At 37.2% G+C, this 21,387-nt stretch overlaps 2 protein-coding genes across 3 annotated transcripts; one reads left to right on the forward strand and one right to left on the reverse strand.

Annotated features, from left to right (window-relative positions):
* Nucleotides 1-8,594: 8,594 nt before the first annotated feature.
* ogg1 (8-oxoguanine DNA glycosylase) lies at nucleotides 8,595-11,743 on the reverse strand. 2 transcript variants are annotated; one of them, XM_005801686.3, is made up of 7 exons: nucleotides 11,478-11,740; nucleotides 11,087-11,382; nucleotides 10,822-11,001; nucleotides 10,186-10,364; nucleotides 9,940-10,087; nucleotides 9,817-9,866; nucleotides 8,595-9,741 (listed from the first exon to the last, which is right to left on the reverse strand). In XM_005801686.3, exons 1-7 carry the CDS (start codon nucleotides 11,585-11,587, stop codon nucleotides 9,538-9,540), a joined length of 1,167 nt encoding a protein of 388 aa, XP_005801743.2. In that variant the 5' UTR covers nucleotides 11,588-11,740; the 3' UTR covers nucleotides 8,595-9,537. The 2 variants fall into 2 exon arrangements, with proteins under 2 accessions (XP_005801743.2, XP_023209235.1); XM_023353467.1 differs by having other exon boundaries at nucleotides 8,595-9,866; nucleotides 11,478-11,743.
* An 821-nt stretch (nucleotides 11,744-12,564) lies between these two features.
* Nucleotides 12,565-21,263, forward strand: qars (glutaminyl-tRNA synthetase). The gene is made up of 23 exons (XM_005801709.3): nucleotides 12,565-12,759; nucleotides 13,005-13,155; nucleotides 13,262-13,371; nucleotides 14,788-14,863; nucleotides 14,945-15,009; nucleotides 15,087-15,140; nucleotides 15,256-15,319; nucleotides 15,406-15,480; nucleotides 15,861-15,946; nucleotides 16,045-16,131; nucleotides 16,208-16,307; nucleotides 16,764-16,842; nucleotides 16,921-17,160; nucleotides 17,239-17,331; nucleotides 17,430-17,567; nucleotides 18,214-18,301; nucleotides 18,401-18,547; nucleotides 18,790-18,891; nucleotides 18,985-19,077; nucleotides 19,631-19,758; nucleotides 19,842-19,908; nucleotides 20,194-20,319; nucleotides 20,691-21,263. Exons 1-23 carry the CDS (start codon nucleotides 12,649-12,651, stop codon nucleotides 20,739-20,741), a joined length of 2,331 nt encoding a protein of 776 aa, XP_005801766.1. The 5' UTR covers nucleotides 12,565-12,648; the 3' UTR covers nucleotides 20,742-21,263.
* Nucleotides 21,264-21,387: the final 124 nt, after the last annotated feature.

Consider the following 21,387-nt stretch of genomic DNA (forward strand, 5'->3'; position numbering starts at 1 on the left):
CTAACTTGAAATCCATGCAGTATTTTCAGCTCAAACATGCTGTTACCACTAAAGATGAGAAAACAATGGACTCAAATGAACTCTATTCATTTGCCACATGTAAATGTCACCAGGGGCATGTAAATGTCACCAGGGGTGTGTAAATGTGACAGCTTGTTTTTTGGTTGGAAGATTTTGTCTTGACTAAATAAGAACAATTTATATCCAGTAGAGCTAGCCTTAATTCTAATGCCATGGTGATGTGTGATGGTGTTGTGTGAATTAATGTTTGTTAGGGAAGGCACCCAATTTTGTTATAGTCCATGTATTTGTATTACATGTTTCACTATCACAATGATGATGATGATGATTATTATTATTATTATTGTTGTAATTGTTGTTGTTGTGAAGATGTACTATGAAATATCAAAGCAAATAAAAAGACTTACATTGGCATATAGTTAAATTTTGATTGATTTTACTGAAAAGTCTGGAAAGTACCTTGAATGAGGAATTGTTTGTGCCACAGCCACAAGGACAGTAAGATGAGTCCAGAGCTGTGCATGAAACAATACTCTCACTCTGCTGTGCTACACCCCATTCTGGGTGTGTAGAGCGAGAACAAGCCACCTTGAGCCAATACTGATAGAGTTTCCTCATGCTGCACCTTGGCTCAGAGCCACTCTGTCATGCTTCGTCTGAGTGTTTCTGTTTTTACAATAACTTCTACATTTTCTTGTCTGGACACGCTGAAGGCAGCAGCTTTGCTCTGATTAAGCCTAAACATAGACACCATCTGACAGTGGCCGTGGGCGTAGATTCAGAACCAGACTACAAACAGGGATCATTCCCAAATGATTCCTAAAGTTCTCTCTTGTATTCTTCACTTTCATCAAACCGACTGGACCATCGAGCTGATTCCTAAAATAACCTGGGTGGCTCAGAGGATTGTCTTAAGGCCATTAAATTACTACTGAGCCAGCAGGGGTCACTGGAGGCTTTGAACAGGTGGAACAGGAGCACTTTTGAATGGTAATCACATTATTGTCCATAGATTATGACTAACATTATAGCCTTTTGATTAACAACACGCTGGCAATAGATTTAATGCCAAAAATGACTGTTAAGTGAAAAAATGCGAAAGACCTTTATGTTTCGCTTTTTCTTTAAGAGAGACTGTAACATGAGAGGAGTGTTGACAGCTGTAACAAGATTAGAGTAGTAGGGTGTTAAAGAGGGGGCTGGTTCTAATAAGAAGGAAATTATTTACAAGAGCTTACTTACAGGAGATTTTTAATGATTTTCAATACCATTAAGACACACACAGTAAAAAAAAATTCCGTAAAAAAACAGGAAAATGTCCTGGTAATTTTCTGCCAGTACATTTTCTGTTTTTTTACGGAAATTCTGGTCATAAGTTTTCCGTAATTTAACAGCATTTTTTATGTTAAATTTACCAGCACTTCTGTTAATCCATAATTGAAATTTTCCGTATTTTTACAGTACATGTCCTGTATATTCACAAACACTTCTGTAAATAATGAATTGAAATTTTCCGTTTTTTTACAATATGTATTAAAACATTCCGTAAAAAAACAGGAAAACATCCTGGAAATTTTCAGCCAGTACATTTTCTGTTTTCTTACGGTATTTTCACAGTTTTTCAATGTTAATTAACTTGCATTTCTGTTAATCCCTAACTAAAATTGTCCGTATTTTTCCAGTAAATCTGTAGTATATTCACAAGCATTTCTGTTACTTAAAAACTTGTATTTTTGACATTCAAGTCTGTGTTAGACATTGACTAAGTAATAAATATAAAGCACTACATTTTAAATAAACATAAATTTAAGCAAAACTCAACTTCTTATTCAAAAGGACATTTAGACCATGAAATTTAGTGTTAAAATAGCTCATGCAGATGGGTTAACAATGAAACCATAAACAATCCATTTGCAAATTTTATTTTGCAGTTCATGGTTTTTCAATACCATATCAACACATCATTACAATATAATTACAAATTGCATTCTCAATTATATATTCAGTCAAACATATTTTTAAAGTTGTTAAGGTCAATGTAAAGTTCATTCTTGAGTCCAGACTTTGAAGTCAATTTAATAATTGTGTTAAGTTTAATTTAATTAACACAATCCAACACTAACATTAAAAAAATACAATTTTAATCTTGCAATTTGCATTACAAGATTAAAATCACAGGTGTAAACAAGGACCAACATCCAACTACTATTTTCTGAACTGCTGTCAACATAACAGAGAACATTATGAAGCATCACCTTTTACAAGAATCAAATTTTCCATGGACTGTCAAAGTCATACAGTTCATTTACAAACTTGAGCAGTCGGGGTGGAATGTCATGATGCTTCTTCCCCTTCATTTCAGCCTTTGACCCTCGTTTGGGGTTTAAGCCCAGAAAGACTCTAAAAAAAAGGGAATGGATACTTGAGTTTAACATACAGACAGATGCGTCCAAATTACATTATTGCAGCTGATCACCAGTCCAGTTGCAGTCATGCAACTGGACTGTCTGAACAGTTGCAAATAACTCCTTGACAATCCTCAACTATGACTAATTTGAATGAACAATCACTGAAACAACAAAATTGTTGGTACACTTCTTTTAATGAAGGCAAACCCGTAACAATCACTGAAGTTACTTGAAACTGATAAAATTGTAAAAAAAGGGGAAAAAAAGATTGACTGAAAATTAAACAATGAAAATAAGACAATGCTTCTGAACTGTGTTTCAAAAGCACAGAATTAATCAATTATTATTGCTCAGACCAAATAATTCAAAATATCAACAAAAATATACCAACCTTTGTATAAATTCCAGTGTCAGGGACATGTCTTTTGGATATTTTATGTTCAAGACATAAAACATGGAGAAGGCGTAGCTTAGGGCAGCGATGGGTGACTTGATGTGGTCATTCACAATCATTTGGTCAACAGCAACTTTAAAAAGCTGTTCACCTAAAGAAACAAATCATTAATACAAGAGTTTAAGATCCACCACAGGTGACCAGAACATGTCCATAATATGTTCTAAATAAGCGCAGTAATTATATAGAAAATGTTTTATTATATTAATTTTCATATGACTTTTTTTTCACGCACCTGTCAACATATTTTTCTCTGTCCTTACATTTATTCAAAATACTGTATAATCCATGGGTGTCCAAAGTCGGTCCTCAAGGGCCGGCATCCTGCATGTTTTAGTTCTCCCTGGTTTAACGCACGTGGATCAAATGATGGCTCATTAGAGGCCTAAGAGGAACATTGACTTGCTGAAAGGTTGTTTCTACCACCAGGGAGAGAATAAAACATGCAGGATGTCGGGCCTCCAGGACCGACTTTGGGGACCACTGGTATTCAGTTCCAACAATTTTTTTTTTTTTTTATTTATTTTTATTTATTTATTTCGAACAGACTTTAAAACAATCAAAAAGAAAACAAAATCAAAACAATGTGTATGATATTGCATCAAAATGTATATTAGCAAACTTTAACATTATTTGAAGGTACATAGTACATATAGAATTTTGAATCAAAAGTTTAACAGACTGAGGAAAGCAAAATAATAATAATTGCACACCCATTATAAAGATGCATGGGGTGCTTGGCAGGTCAAGATCAGGACTCTCTGGATGCAGCAGCTAAGGAGAGAAAAGAAAATATACACAAAATAGAGAAATGTAAACACCAAAGCATGTAAATCTTCTAATAATGGACGGAACTAAACAGCTAATGTTTACAAAAAATAATTGTTAATATTTTTGGACAAAAAGAAATGTTTACAGTGTAAATTTACCTCATTTTGACAAAATAGTTGGGCTGGTTTCTCCTTGAAGAATTTTGCGATTACACTAATCACCTGGACAGCATCACTTCCTGGAATATCCACCCCTCTGGACCCAAGGAAGTCCTTTATTGTCTTTTCTTTCTTTGACAATTCCTCTGCCAGTCAGTCAAAATTTCTAATTAAATGCAAACCAAAATGCTTTATGTATATCAGTTTTTGGGCCTCCTAATGCTCATTCCCTTTTTTTCTTTCAGAAATATGTAAATTAATTGTCCATATCCTGACTGACTTCAAAACAAATTTATCACTGGCTGAAAAAGATAATCAAACAAAAAACGAACCGGAAGAGAACAAAGCTGGAGTCTGGACGTAAAAACTATCCTGTCAAAGTAAGAAAAAAAAACCCACCTGCGTCTCACACCCAGGTTATCAAATTGTGCTTAACAATTAAAATAACTACAGCCTGACATTTAAGAATAAGCACAAGCAGTATGACGCCATGAACTGCTAACTTTCACGCGCCATTTATCAACAGTTTGGATATTGAAAAGAAAAAAACGCATAACACCAAAGGCTAAATCAAGAAAACTCACAGCAGACGACGACTGTCATATATACCAATAATTTGGGGGGCTATGTGAGACACATTCTTATTAAGATGGTCGAAAAAATCAAGCTAGCAAGTTCCTCAAGAGATAAATGCAAAAATGGGCGCCGTACTTGGAGTGTGGGAAAAAAAAGAGAAAAGCGGTCACCGTTATAAATAACCTCGTCTTACTTTTACATTTCAGAACCAAAAACGGTATTTAAAAAATATGAGTAAAAACATTTTTAGTAAAACGAATGCAAAATTATACCGTATTTACAAGAAGATAGCGGTTCGCCAGTCTGAAATATTATCTATACTAATACTATGTTTTGTTTTTTTAATTTAAAAAATGTTTATTGATTTACTTTACATTACCCCAGAGGTGCCAAAAACCGATTACTCCAACTTCTAAGTCCAACCTGGGTCCAGGATACACATTCAGTGTCGGAGAGAGAGCTTTGAATGGCTACAGAACAAGATTTTGCGCTTCGTGCAGGTTCTTGTTCCCATGATGCAATGCGCCAAATTGAAAATACGGGAAAAATACCTGTAAAATGTAAAAACGGAAAATTCCTTCAAATTTCTACTGTACATTTTACCGTTTTTTTACAGTTTTTTTTACAGTGCATTTATTTTAAAAATTACATTTTGAAATGTATAACTTGAGGAATAATCACCCTATAAGTTATACTTCAGCATACTCCTTTTCAGACTCATAATCACCGATGTGATGTGTTTTTTTATTGTTTTTGTTTTTGTTGTTTTTTTTTGTTTGTTTCTTTTTTAAAAGAAATATATTCTGTACTTTGTGTCGTTTACACTGTCGGTGAAAGGTTTGTCTGAAATAAACTAAACTAAACTAAACTAAACTAAACTAAAACTAAACTAAACTATGTTACAAAATAAAGCAGGTGTTATATTCTAAGAAAAATAAAGTCCTAGATATATGAAATACCAAAAAATGGTTTATTTAAAGACATGCTTTGTTTAATGCCTCCATTTGCTTTGGCACAAACTTTTAATCATGACTAATAAAATGCTAATAAAATTGTTGTCTAATCTTTTATTGTGTGTTCAAGTTTTGATTTCAAGTTTATAAATTTGTATGTTTCTTCATCTAACAGTCAGTGAGATTATTGAGCCTGCAGGATACCGACCTTTCCTCCTGGCATGATTTTCTTTCTCTTGCTACCCTAAATATTTGAAGAATTACCTAACAAGAGATACTGTGTTAGAAAAAAAGAGAAGTCCACATTCTGCTGAAATTAAACAAATCGGGAGGGATTTACTACAGAAACCATGTGCATATATTGGATAAAAAGACAATCTTTTCAATATAATTTTTCTAAAATTAAATCAGGCGTAACTTGTGTTTCGTTAAATATACAGCATGGGAAAATTCAGCTTTGTATATTAGAGTATCATCTTTAGTGGTATACCTATGATTTAAAATCCATTGTTGGTGATGAGAAAATTGATTTATATTTCAAATATTTTTTCCAACAAACTTTTATGAGAAGTTTGTGGAAGGAAACACAAAATGTTTGACCCAAGTCATACAATTTAAAGGCAAACCTGCTAATACAGAGAAAATGTATGGAAATTTCTGTTTTAAAACACATTAATGAATCTTTGACATATTCACCCATTTGTGTTGCACTTAGTATACAGAAATTATTTTGGTTATTCTAGCTGACATAGAACAAAAGAAGTTTAGTCTGATTTATCTTCAGACAGTGAGGACAAAAGGTATATGTGCCTTTTTATTTGATGTGTGGATCTGGTTTCAACTGTATGTCTGTAACAACTATATTTCAGATTTTGGTCTCAGTAATATTATTGTCCCACAGTTTATCCTGTTTCAAATCATTTTACACCTTTTTTGCTACAACTATTTAGTCATTCTGTCTGCTGTGGGTAGGCCTGAGGCCCCTTTATTTTTTGGGCTCAAAGAGTCAATTTGAACTGAATTTTAGCTGGTTCAAACGCAACCGTCCTCCTTAAAAATATGAGCTATTGAGTCTTAATCCTTAGCTGAAAAGCGAGGGCCCCTTCAGGTGGCGTATTTTTTATTTATTTTTTGACAAAATAAGCCGCTTTTATTAAGAACAGCTTTGCTAGCGACCATCTACACACTTCAGAGTCAGAACAGTATGAGATCTGAAAGATCCTTGGCAGCTCTGTGCTCTCAGTCTTTCACTTTGTGGTTTCCCTTCATCCTACGGAACAAAGCACCCCATCTTTGGGCCCCAATGAGACCTCCATGTGGGGACCACCTCCCTGTTCTGTTGGACTTCATCACAGCTGCCTGTGGAAGTGTTAAATTTCACCACATCTAAGATGAACTGACATCACTCTTAAGGTTTTTGTCTGTCTTACTGTCATATGAAAACATCTGGCACTGCTGCGTAAACAGACGACAGAAAACAGAGACTGGTCCTTTTATTGGTAGAGTGAGATCACAGTTAGATTACTCACAAATCATTAATTGTGACTTTTTTCCCCATCTTATTGAAAACTACTGTGTCAGGCTAAAAAAAAAAAATAAAGATTAGCTTTCCTTAAAGAAAAAAAATCTTTCATTTGCACTTGAATGTAACATTTCAAGTGTTACATCTTGAGGACTGATAATACATCTTAATATTAACCTTAGCGAAAAACAAATTAGGCAGAACATAATTTAATAAGTTTAAACTTCTTCCCACACAATTTTACATTTAACTTAAAATACTGTTTTAGCTATAATAATAATAATAATAATAATAATAATAATAATAATAATAATAATAATAATAATAATAATAATAATAATAATAATAATAATAATAATAATAATGTCATATCAGAAATTTTCTGATGTATTTAGAATAACTAAAACATAAACACTAAACAAACATTTGATATTAATGCTAAAATATCTCTAGTGTTAGGAAAGATGCAACAAAATGATTTAAAAAAAAATCTATTTAAAACTTAAACACTTTTATTGTTCACCAAGCTAAAGTATATTTTCACGGAAGCCTAACCTTTATGCATACTGCTAACCAAAATAAATCTAAAAATAATTATTTTGAAAGGTCCATTTTTGCATATGACCCACTTTCAAGAGAACTTCCCTCTGAACAGTGTATGGGTAAAGGTCCCATACACTCAAGCTAGAGAAAGTAGGCACAGTAAGATGTCTTTTTAACTGAATCACCCCTGAGGGTACAACAAAAATCAAGACACACGTCTTACGTAATGCACAGGCTACTGTTGTTTTGCTGTCCTTTGTGCCCTCACCAACATCACTGTCCCTACCTTCTGCACACACTGACCTATCCCCCTTCTCTTTTTTTTATTTTTATCTTCACAGTGACTCTGCCTGAAGCAGAGACGCAGCTTCTGCCCAGCTGAAGTGGAGCGAGGATGAAAGCTGAGTCACATTCTCATTAACTCGCATGGCTGCACTCTGCTCCACAAAAATAAAACAGTCCTATGGATGTACAACACGCACATCCACAGATGAAACAGCCGCACACATAGGCCTCCGCTTGCTCGAAGACACGTCAAAAAACATTTATCACATTAGAGCCTGATGGCCGTGCAGATCTAAAAAGAGTCCTTAGAAGAAGGAAACTAAAAAGTAGCTCTGTCATTCCTTTACATGGACATCAAACCTCCCAGACGGTCATGCTGTCACCAGAGAGTCACAGCAGCCCTGAGCACTGACAGCAGATAACTGCAACCTCTGCTATAAAAAGATCAGCTGACACAGTCTGAAAGTGCCTATAGATAAACATATGGACATCAAAACACTCAGCGAGGATAATTTTTTTGAGCTAACACACTACTCTGATCCAGGAAAATACTATTCTGATCCAGGGAATGTTCTGAAGAAACACCCACTGCTGTGGCATCCTGTGGGCATCTCCACCATCCCTTCAAACACCATAGATTGTTCTTAAAGCGATTAGTCAAGGAAGCTGGCAGAGACAATTCATCCAATGAAAGTGTCAAAAAGCTGAATAAACCACATGGACTCTCTGTAGTAATAGAGATCAATCTGTGCTGCCATCTAGAGCCCAATTTTAGCACATTTAAAATTGGCCACATTTAGAAATGATTTAATTCTCTTTAAAGTATGTTTCAATAACTTTTTGAACATTTGAGTTGAGAACATTTCATTAAATTCAATTCTGTTTATTTATACAGATCCTCTTTATAGAAAATAATAATAATCTAAGGCACTTTCCATCTCAAAGCATCCAGTTCATGTCTAAATGCATAGAAATATGAATTTAATTTAACCCAACCATACAGACACATTCAAATATAGTGGAATACATTCCATTTCAATGCTAGTTATAATACAATACTGTGAAAGACTTTAGAGCCACTCCTCCTCACTGAGTAAGCAAATTGTAACAGTGGACAGAAACAACCTGCTTCACAGGAAATGATGTCCGATGACTGACTGGGCGTTAAGAACAGCCGAAGCAGAACTCGCAGAGAACAAACAAAGAAATAACAACAACAACAAAACAGAAGCACTGATTCAGCACTTTACACAGTAAGAAAGGCTGGAAACACAAACTATATTAGAAATTTAAACTTCTAAAAATTTATTTTCGATCAATGATTTTCAAGCGTTTCAGTTCAAATAATTTACAATGGAAGAGACTAGTGGTTCAATATATACAGATCCATTCAATGAACTCCAATATCACTGAAAAGTTCATTTTTTGAGTAACTCAATTCAATAAGTGAAACACATTGTGTAGCTTAATTACACACAGATTGATGTTCTCGAGTCTTTATTCCAGTTAATTATGATAAAGCTAATGAAAATCCAACATTTGTGGTCCAAATATTATATTAAACCAATAGGTCTTAAATACCTTTATTCTGCTTACTTTAAATGAAAAAGACAATCAATATTAAAATTTACAGGCTCATAATTTTTTTAATAACCATATTGTAAAACAATCCACACTGTACTCTCCGTTTTATAGTTCTAAAGTCATAAAAGAGCATCATAAAAGTTTTTTATAGTATCATCAGATTTTAAAAAAAGAGATTATATAACCATGAACCAATTTCCATGACGTTTGTAAACAATAATACCAGTGCATGTTTGTCTGATCTGATCAAAGATCTATGGTTTCACACCTCTTCTGTCTTGACGAACATCTTTGCCTTCTTCTGACGTTCCGACTTGGGTTTCTTCTTTTTTTGATGCAAATCAAACTCTCTCTTCATTTTTAGTCCCTTGCACTCTCGTTCACGCTCTTCTTCGTTTTTTGGCTGCTTTAAACCTGTCATTTCTTTGAGGTTCTGAAACTTCTTGAGGTCACCACAGAATAAAACCTGAAAGAGGCAAATAAGTGGTAGCAGCAGATCCACAGTGAAAGAGATGGAAACATAGTGGATGATGATACGTACCGAATGGGCCCAACCTGCATATGGCCCCCACAGCTTTCTGAAAAAATCCCCTGCAGAGAAAAAGTTCATTAGATATTTTGTTTTTGTAGGAGGAGAACTTCAACAATGTGTGGAAAAGCCGACCTATATCTTTGTGAACTTTTTCTGTGAGGGTCTTTTGTCCGTTATCAGAAGTATACTTATAGTCCCGCTTAGCGATCTGCCAAACATGTGTGTCCACAGGAACGGCCTCACACTTATCCAGACACATCAGACAAACACAGTCTGCCACCTACAACAAATACTAATTATTACTTCATGTCTTAATATCTGCTCTAAAATTAATATCAATAAAATGTAAGGATCTAACATGTTTGCGTTCTGTCTCACTTTGGTGCCAACTCCAGGGAGGGTTCGGAGAGAATCACGGGCCTCCAGATACGGGACGTTTCGTAAACCAACAAGCCACTGGGGCCCGTGTGTGTCCAGGATCTGCTTAGCACTCTGCTGAAGGAACCGAGCTCTGTAGCCAAAGCCCAGATCCCTGAGACGTTCCTCTACACCGCTGTCTGCAGATCACAAGAGCAGCATATATGAAATAATAAACTTTTATTTTTCTGTGAAAAAGAAAAAGCTGTTGAAAAGGACATTATGAAGTACTAAATGTGGGTACATCAGACAAAAAGCACCACAATAAAAGAACCAACAATAGCCCCTCATGAAAAGTAAAATATGCCGTAGTTCAACAGTGACTTGAAAAATTAGTTACTTTTACACAACACCTAAACCTAACCCTAATTTCTTTTTGGGAAGAAAAAAAAATTGAAATCATACAATTTTCCTTTCATTTGATACCTTGAAATTTGTGATTAACATGAAAAAGTTCCACTTTAATGAAACATAGACTTTTTTCTGTTTTATCTGCAAAATGATAAGTGTTTGAAAATAATATTATTTGTACGGGTGTAGAGAGACTTGGTCAATCCTGTAAAGGGCGTGCAAATCCTAATGCAAAGTTTCATGCACCTGCCAGTGCGGACAGTGTCGGAAAGTCATGGTAGGAGGTTTGATCCAGCTGACAGAGAGGGCTCCCCAGAGTCTGACACAATCTCTCCACCATGCCCTGAATACGCGAGATGTGGTTGTTGGAAGTGCAAATGAAGGAAAAAAGGCATTCTATGGGGTCCTGACGCAACATCCGCACACCTGCAAAAACACCAAGCAGTGCATTTTAGATCGGGTTCAATTCACTGTGAAACAGTAACATGCATACATGAACAAACACACTAACCTGTAAAGATGTCAGAAATCTTCTTGAAGTGAGAGTCTGCTGCACCCCACTCCTTGTATAGATCCCCCAGCTTCACATGCAACTGGAAGTAGTCTCTCAGCATCTCTGCTTCCACCTCAGAGTGGTGCGAGGCACTGACAGACTCTGCCCTCAGAGAGTCTTCTGAGCTGTTTTCTCCACCAGCTCCACTCTGGTGTGTGTACACATAGTACCAAAGAGTGTCTTCTGTTTGAGTCAGGGTCCAAACACGCCCCCCTATGACTCCAGTCCAGTGCCCCTCTGCAGTTTCTCTCCAGCTGTGAATTAATTAAATGATGCTTAAATGGAAAAACACAGGAATACGCGCAACTTCCGGTTCATTTAATACTATGATTGATCTGTAAACACTCACCGGAAAGTTTGTCCACAAGCAAGGGTGAGCTCCAGTCGCAGCTCCGACTTTGCGCATGGCAAAGATCGCCACAATTTGGCCCCTGAAGACAACACCGCATGTTTGGCCATACGTGTTTGGAGCTAAAAGATGCCTTTACTGACCGATAAACGATCTGTAGTAAAAACGCATTGATTTATCGGCATGCGACATGCAGAGAAATGAAAAGCGACTGTACAGATAGTTATATAGTGGGTTCACTCTTTACCCGTCAACCGGCAAAATCTCCGGGTGACTAGTTGCGAGGGAGGAGTTTCTATAGTAGATAGAGGTGGAAGCAGGTGGGAGATGGTCTCACCCTAAATATTTGAAGACCACACACCGATTAGGCAAGAAGATAAAAAGGCACACAATTACCACCAGTTGACTTAATAATTATTTGTTTTCTCTTTTGCTGCCAACAGCCCTGCTGTGACATGTACTCCCCTAGATCTTTCAAAGTTGGATGTGATATATGGCACTAAAATGCTAGCAGCAAAACTATAAGGTTATCTACAGTCAGTAATTGAACAAAGTGAATATGATGAACATTATGAATTCTGGGCACATGTGGTGCACAGATATTTTGCATGCAGTTTGGACCAGATTTTTTACAGCCCTGAGTTGGCTAAGATTGAGTGCCGCCGGTTTCCTCGCCGGCTGATAAATGGAGCGGAGCCAACTGAAGGAGCCATCAAAACTTTCACAGAGTTAACACAGAAAATGACGGACAGAAAATAAGTTACACTGCGATGGAAATATTCACACATGTAAAAAAATAAAATAAAAAAAAGAGCGCTTTTCTGTTTTTAAAATGATGTCTCACGTAAATAAAATTTGATTATGTTACAAATCTTTGCTAAATAGTGACTGAACTATCAATCTGATGCAACGTTACTCTAATTCTGGAAGTCCCTCCCTCGCTGATGTCAACAAACAGTTGATTGGTTAATAGACTTATCCTGTAATCAAAGCTCATTCGTAATTGGTCAATTCTATGTGTGGGGTTGGTGCCCTATTGGCTAATAATTTTCTAGCGTAATATTTTTGGTTTGCGTTGGACAGGAAGTCTCTCTTTCGCTCTTCCTCTGAGGAGACGGAAAGTGTGCGGCGGCGTTGTGTCTGTGGTGGTACCGATTTCTAAAGTGGACTAATGGCTGATACTTTGACACTTTTCACCTCGATTGGGCTCAGCGAGCAGAAAGCGAAGGAGACACTGAAAAATGAAGCTTTGAGTTTGGCACTAAAGGAAGGGATTATTCAGGTAGTAGCTCACTGGTGCAGCTGGGATATGTCGCTGCTCCGCATATTAACTTAACTCATTTTGAAACTAACTAAGCAATAAACATCAAGCTTAAATACCACTTTTGCTTTAAATTTTAAACTTATATTTTTCACATTATTTAATTTGGTATGAGTACTTGCTCTTATGTCGACTGCTATTTTTAACTGTAACAGCTGGAGAAAAGGCAACAAATTTGATAAATTTTTAAAAACTGTTTTTGACAGGCTCAGCGTGTCAATGGGGCATCTGGAGTGGACAAAGCCATGGGCACTTTGCTGTACAGTATGGCCTCCCGTCTTAAAGACAACAAACGCCTGGTATTTCTGTCAGACTGCATCGCTCAGAGGAAAATCTGTACAGAACTACAGCTGGCAGGTAATTTCTTACAACATTTGATATGTACGATGAAAGCAAAACTGAATAATAAACCTTAGGTTGATGTTGACTGCTTTCTCACTTATGTTATCTATATTTTTGGCAGCTGCTTTAGACTTTGTCAAAAGTCATCCTGAGGATCCCATCAGTCAGAAGGAGTTTGATGAAACATGTGGTGTAGGTGTAGTCATAACACCGGAGCAGATTGAGGATGCTGTAAGTGCATAATCTCCCACTGCTCTGAAGCAAAATGCCTCACAAATACAGTCATGCACTCTTAGCTTTTTTTGACATATTATCACATTACACCCAACACAAACCATTGCCTAGAAGCGGAAGTTGAGCCTCATTTACCAATACTTCTAAATACATTCACAGGATCAATTACCTCAAAGAGTCATTTTAATTAGAAAACATAGTCCATCCATGTGTTTTTTTAATCAAGTGACACATTGGTGAAGTTTAATCTTGCAGCATTACAAAAACCCTAAACATGCAGCCAGAGAGTCACTAAAAGAATTTTAGTGATTTAAAGCAAGTAGTCCTGACTGTCTGGACAAGAAAAACAAAAAACATTATTTAAATTAATTATCACAATACAGTTTAGAAATTACCATTCCAGTTTCTAAGATAGCATTTAGAAACTAAAAATAAACACACAATTCTCAGATGCATAGTTTGTACATGATGTATTATAAGTAAGCTAATAAAAAATGCACATCCTTACCTAGCAATATAATAGCAATCTCTGATCCGTCTCGTAAAATTGATTAAATCCTAGTGGCAACACACGCTGTTTACAGGCCACATTTATTGTGTTATTGACTTCCTAAGCCTGCCATTGTCATTTCCTGTTCCTCAATAGACTATTGTAATAGTTTTATTACATTTATTAGAATGTCCTAGTTAAAGTCCAACTGATAATCTGTGGTAGGAAACGTAATGCTTAGATCACAGGTGTCAAACTCCAGTCAGCTCTAAAAACTGCTGCTCTTCTGCAGTTTTTAGATGTGCCACAGGTACAAAACACTGGAATGAAATGGCTTGATTACCTCTTCCTCTTGTAGATAAGTTCTCCAGAGCTTTGTTGATGACCTAATTATTCTATTCAGGTGTGGTGCAGCAGAGGCAAATCTAAAAGTTGCATGACACCGGCCTTGAGGACTGGAGTTTGACACCCTTGGCTTAGATACTTTCCATCCAGCCTCACTGAGCCAGAGCTGATTCACAAAGTGAAATGGTCTAAAACTTTCATCTCTAGCTGTGTGAAGCTGGTAGAGACAAAACGTGGGAAAACTCAAAGCTATAACTTGAGCAAAAAGTGATTTTTACAAAGTTTTGTGACTGAGAACTAAATAAAAATGCATGCAACACTCTTAATATTTTTACTTGCAAAAACATTTGAAAACGGTCTCAATACTTGAACTTTAGATTTACACGGTAAACAATTTACAAACACAGTAGTTTGAGTTGGTTGATCACATAAACTCCCACTAAATGCACTATAATTTGTGATTGTAATGTAACAAAATGTGAAAAACACGATGTATGCATTACTATTGCAAAGTGGTATAAACCTCTCACTATGTGCACCAACTGTGGTGTGTTGAGTGACAGTGGAATGTTGTGCAGGTTGAGTCTGTCATCAAGAAGCACAAGGAGCAGCTGCTTATGGAGCGGTATCGCTTCAACATGGGATTGCTAATGGGTATGATCTCACATTTTTTTGAATATTATCACAGCCATTACAGCAGAACAGACAAACAGAATGTCTTTTTATTTGTTGTAGGAGAAGCACGCTCAGCTCTAAAGTGGGCCGACGGGAAGGTGATCAAAAACGAGGTGGATGTGCAGGTATACACGGAGGAGGAGTGGGTTTGCTTTAATTAAATACAAACAGGTGACGGTACACATTACCTTTGGTTTTAAAGGTTCTGCACCTGCTCGGACCCAAGACGGAGGCGGATCTAGAGAAGAAACCCAAGGTAAGAGAGCTATTACATATGTGAAGGAAAGTTTATACTGCTCTCACCTGAGCTGCTTCCTGCTATGTTTTCTGGCTCTGTGTAACCGCTGCATCCTTCATGCTTTGTTATGCAGGCACAGAAAGCAAAGGTGGCAGAGAATGACGTGAAGGCGAGGAAAGAGGAGGTGACATTGAATGGTGAGCTGCAGCAAAGCAGACAAAAGTGCATTGAACTGTTTCTTATTGAGCGTGTGTCTTTTTTTTTTGGTTGTTTATTTATTAAGGTGATGGAGATTTTGTGGAAGGAAGATCTCTAATGGAGCAGCTGAGAGGAGAAGCACTGAAGTTTCATAAACCAGGTGAGAAGAAAACTCTTAGCATTTAGATGAAGTAGCATCTTTTTGTCTATTGTTGTTCTTGTTGTCAACATTAGCATTAGCATGTCTCTGTATGACTATGACTGTATTATTGTACTGTAGTACTGTAGGCCTTGGAGACACTGCAATACAACAAACTGCACCAGATTGAGATTGAATAAACTATTTTATGTTCTTTGATTGATAATAATTGATCATCTGCAAAGAAAAGTCACATCTTACACATTCACAGATTATATTTCTTAGAAACCAGTTAAATCTCTCTCTGGTGCATTAAGGTATTTTCTGCATATTGGTAACATTAGACGATGTAACACAGGGTAATTTATTTATAGTCTGACTTTTACTTTTGTTGTGTTCAGGAGAAAACTACAAAACCGAGGGTTATGTTGTGACTCCAAAAACAATGGATCTCCTTCAGAAACACATCGAGTTCACAGATGGACAGGTACAGATGCTAAAAAAGTTCAAATATCAACATAAAATGAAAAGTGTTCATATTAAATGATCTGAGTGACTGAGTTTTGCCTGCTTTTACTGCTTTAGATCCGTACCCGTTTTCCACCTGAGCCCAACGGTATTCTTCATATTGGACATGCTAAAGCCATTAATTTCAACTTTGGTTACGCCAAGGTACATTTGCCTAATTTAAAATCAGTTTGCTATTTTTTGTGAAGAAGTTTTCTCTGAATCTGAGCTCTTTCTGCAGGCAAACAGTGGGATTTGTTTCCTAAGGTATGATGACACCAATCCTGAGAAGGAGGAGGAGAAGTACTTCACTGCCATCAAGGACATGGTGGAATGGCTGGGTGGGTTTAATTGATGTTTTATCTGATTATAGAGTAAGCAATGATGCATGTATCAGGATTCCTCCACTATCCTAAAAAGTCTGAAATGTGATTTACGTATTTTCCAGGTCTAAATAAATATGATAAAAGAAAATCAGTGTATGGAAAAATTTTAGACTTTCTAGACTTTATTCCCTATCTTATTGCAACTCTTTGTTGTGTGAACCCTTCCTTTCATCCTTGTTTGTAGGCCTTGCTTCTTTGCCCCTCCTCCTGTTCATCACTCCATGTTTTTTCCATGTTCCATACTTAAAGCACTGACCACAGTCTTCTTTATATTTTGTATTTTTTAATTGCTAAAAGTGACTCAGACCATGTGTAGTTGAGACCTGGAAAAGCAGGAGATTTTTAAATGAATATTATGTGCAATCCTTGTATTATAAACCGGCTCCTAATCAGTGCAGCTGTGCCTCACAGGTTACACACCGTACGATGTCACACACGCGTCGGACAACTTCCAGAAACTCTACGACCTTGCCGTTGATCTGATCCGCAGGTAAGCGGGGGTTGAGAACGTTCGTAGGAGTTTATTTTGACGGATGGCTGAATTTCTGATCATCCTGTCTGTCATCAGGGGCCATGCGTATGTGTGCCATCAGAAGGGTGAGGAGCTGAAAGGCCACAACGTTCCCCCATCTCCATGGAGGGACCGACCTGTCGAAGAGTCTCTGGTGCTGTTTGAGAGGATGAAGAAGGGCATGTTCGCCGAGGGAGAGGCCACGCTGCGGATGAAGATGGTCATGGAGGATGGGAAGATGGATCCTGTGGCATATCGAATCAAGTACACGCCTCATCACCGAACAGGAGACGAATGGTAAGGAAACACGTTTTAATTTTCATTACTTTAATGTAGTTTCAATCAATTAACTTTTTGGTTTATCTTCCTTTTCAGGTGTATTTACCCTACCTATGACTACACACACTGTCTGTGTGACTCTATTGAAAACATCACCCATTCTCTGTGTACCAAAGAGTTTCAAGCCAGGTATATCAAAGTGTTTGATCTGCATGTAACTGCTCTTGGCTTTGGTTTGAAGGCATCGGTTTGACCAAATTTTTCTTCTTTTTGATGAATGTTTTTAGGCGTTCCTCGTATTACTGGCTGTGTAACGCTCTGGATTTGTACTGCCCCGTTCAGTGGGAATATGGCCGCTTGAACCTCACCTACACCGTTGTGTCGAAGAGGAAAATTATCAAACTTGTTGAGACTGGTGTGGTCAGGTGACAAAACAAATCTTTATTTATGTTGAGATTAAATTTATGTTTTTTTTTCACTCTGGTTCTTACCGAGCCCCTTAGGGGAAACAAAGGGATTTTTTTTCTTTGCGTCCTTTCACAATACATTTGCTCATACACCTTTGTTTTTTTTTTTTTGTGTATAGTCACAGGGATAAAAACAATATCAGTTAAAATTGCAAACTTATTGTGAAAGAAGGCAAGGCAGGTTTTTATAGAAAAAACTGCATGGCTTACAGACATTTAATAAAATATTTAGCAGAAAAGAGAAGCTTTTACACAAGTTGTCTTTGAACAAAAGACAAAATAGCAGATGGGTTCTAAAACCAACTGCCTTTAGAAAATCCATTGGTCTTTCCTGAAAGTTACAAAAAGTTACTCTTCATTATTTATAATAACTGTACATAACAAAATATCAACAGGCATTCTTCTCAATAAAAATCTGCTGAGTGTTTAATTTGTTGAATTATTTAAGACTCGAGGCTTACGTTATTGAAAGTTATGAGTATAAATCACTTCAAACTATTATATTCTGGACTAATGCAGCAAACTTTGCATTACACTTATAGGCTTGTGTTTGATTTTTGTCCCACATACACCTTGTTGATCTTATTTTTTTTTCCTTATCTAGAGACTGGGACGACCCCAGACTCTTCACTCTGACTGCTTTGAGGAGAAGAGGTTTCCCCCCTGAGGCCATCAATAACTTCTGTGCACGCGTATGTAGAGTGGAGGGATTTTGATCTGCTGCACAGATCAACAATGATTTAAATGTAAAGGAATATGTTGTTGTGTAATTGTAACTACCTCTGTTTCAGGTTGGTGTAACCGTTTCCCAGACGACGACAGAACCTCATCTGCTGGAGTCGTGTGTGAGAGACGTCCTGAATGACACCGCTCCTCGTGCCATGGCAGTGCTGGAACCCCTCAAGGTCACCATAACAAACCTCCCAAAGGACACAAAGGTTTGTTAAATTACTTTCAAATAAAAAATACATGTGATAAAGATTTATATATTATTAAGTTTAACCTCACTGCGATGGACTGGCGACCTGTCCAGGGTGTAACCTGCCTCTCGCCCAAAACGTTCGCTAGAGATAGGCACCAGCAAACTTCCTGACCCCTCTAGGGATAAGGGTGTCAGAAAATGGATGGGTGGAAGTTTAACCTCATTAAGTAATCAGACTGCTGTTGTCTTCACTCACAGATGGATGTAAGGGTACCAGACTTTCCTGCCAATGAGGCCAAAGGCACCCACACCGTTCCTTTTACATGCACAATATTCATCGAACAGAGCGACTTCAGAGAGGTTAGAAGGATGATAAACAAAGAGCTCCCAACAATATTTTTGTGGAAGCCTTTCATTGTGGACTTATTGATTTTAAATTTTTTTTTTTTGCAGGTAATGGAGAAAGGTTACAAGCGTCTGACTCCAGAACAGCCGGTTGGCTTGAGACATGCTGGGTATGTCATCTCTGTCCAGAAAGTCATCAAGGTAAATGTCTAAGTTATTTCATTTAACTGTAATACAAGAAATCCAAGAACCATTGAGTCAAAACCATTTTTAGGGAGTTAAATTTGTAAGAACGAGGTGAATCCATTTATGATAAACCAGCCACCGGGTGCTGCTTGGACCGTGGTGCCTCAGCTACATATTTAAACTGCATTAGTGCATGTTTTTCAATGCATTTTTTTAAGATAAGCTATCTTTACCTATGTTACAAATCATGTGGAATAATTAGATTTAAGGCACAATTTGTCTCAATTAAGTATGCATTAAGTTTAACATGAAATCATTAAGTGTAAAATTAAAAAGTAGAAATAAGCAAATATATCTACACATACAGTACAGACCAAAAGTTTGGACACACAGTTGTGTCCAAACTTTTGGTCTGTACAGTATTTCTGATTTTTACAAGTATTTTTAGCTTCCAATGTTCAGTGCAAACATTAGTTTTGCACTGAACAGTTTTGGATAAACTGTTAAATCACCACATGGCAATCAAGTTATTACTCAATAAGTCATCTGATTCCTCTCTGCTTCTCAGGACTCTCAGGGTAACGTGGCGGAGCTGGAAGTGACCTGCTGCAGCTCAGAGACTGCAGAGAAACCAAAGGCTTTCATCCACTGGGTCAGCCAGCCGCTGGTGTGTGAAGTGCGTCTCTATGACAGACTGTAAGTCAAAAGCGACTGCCATCCACAACTAACAACCTGTGATTAAAAACTCAACTAAGTGAGAAGTCTCGCCCGCTTTGTAGCTTCCTGCATAAGCACCCAGAGGATCCGTCAGAAGTGCCAGGTGGCTTCCTGAATGACATCAACCCTGTAAGTCTTTGGCAAGACTTAAAAATGTATCTTCATCATTCAGTGGTTAAGCTTTGATTTAGGAAATACACTGGGCACTTTTTAGATTTATTCCAAACCATGTATAATTGTCTTTCCGCTTCACAAATATGCTACTTTGTGTTGGTCTTTCACATAAAATCCTACTGAAATTCAGTAAATGTTGTGCATGTGACAAGATGATATTTGTAGTAGTTCAAGGGATATGAATACTTTTACGAGTTTCAGGGGGTTTACTGTTTTATCTTCTCATATTGTCTTCTCTAGAACTCCCTGCAGGTGGTCAGCAGTGCCTTAGTGGATACCTCAGTGAAGGATGCAAAGGTTTTGGATAAATTCCAGTTTGAGAGAGTTGGTTACTTCTCTCTGGACCCTGACAGCTCAGCTGATAAGGTACAATAAAACTCAAATCAATATTGAAATGCTTCATTTTTATCGCTAGCAGCTATTTATAAACGTCTTTTAGATCTATATTAAATACATACACACTCTAATGCAGAGGTGGGCAACTCCAGGCCTCGAGGGCCGGTCTCCTGCAACTTTTAGATGTATCTCTACTTCAACACACCTGAGTCAAATAATGAGGTCATTAGCAGGACTCTGGAGAACTTGACTGCACTTAGGAGGTGAGTCAGCCGTTGGATCCAAGAGTGTTTCAAGGGAGACATCTAAGAGTATCAGGACACCGGCCCTCGAGGACCAGGATTGCCCACCCCTGCTCTAATGGTAAGACATGCTGTAATGTGTTTTTTTTTCCATTTCAGCTTGTTTTTAACAGAACTGTCACACTCAAAGAAGACCCAGGAAAGATCTGATTGATTAAAAAAAAAAGAAGCTGTGCTTATTCCCCGGAGCCTTCAGATACTTGACCACTGTGTTTGTATCACTTATGTTGGAATGTCAGCAAGGACACAGACAGATCTGACTGAGACTGCTTTAAATTATATGCCTTTTCTTGTTGCCTGAAACATTTCTAATCAGCTCTTCTCATGTACGTCTCGTTTGACTGGTTCATAAGGGAAGCAGCAAACTTTGAGGCTGCTCTTTGGTTTGTCTTACGGCTTTACCAGTCAGTGTTAAGAGCCCCTTCAAGATTTGTGTGTGTTTTTGCTGCAGCAGTGACTATCTGTTATGTGGGTACCTGTAAGCAACTTTGATTAAAAAAAAAGGGGCTTCTTGAGCAAATTTTATTATGACTGATGTTTTACGTTAAGGAGATGCTCTCAAATGCCATATTTGATTTTCTTACTGAGGTGGTACCATCCCATCTTGTGGTTTTTCAGACTCACATGGGTCCTTTGTACAGCAAAAAATAAAATTAATATGATAAAACTGTCTGCGTTTATGATATAGTGAGCATGTTTCCGTATCCATGTAAACGGCCAGTAATGCACTGATGGTTCTTGAATATTTATACTTACCAAAAGATTGCTCAATGGTTTGTAAACCAAATGTTCATGA

This window comes from Xiphophorus maculatus, chromosome 1, assembly GCF_002775205.1.
Source record: "Xiphophorus maculatus strain JP 163 A chromosome 1, X_maculatus-5.0-male, whole genome shotgun sequence".
NCBI classification, from domain to species: Eukaryota; Metazoa; Chordata; class Actinopteri; order Cyprinodontiformes; family Poeciliidae; genus Xiphophorus; species Xiphophorus maculatus.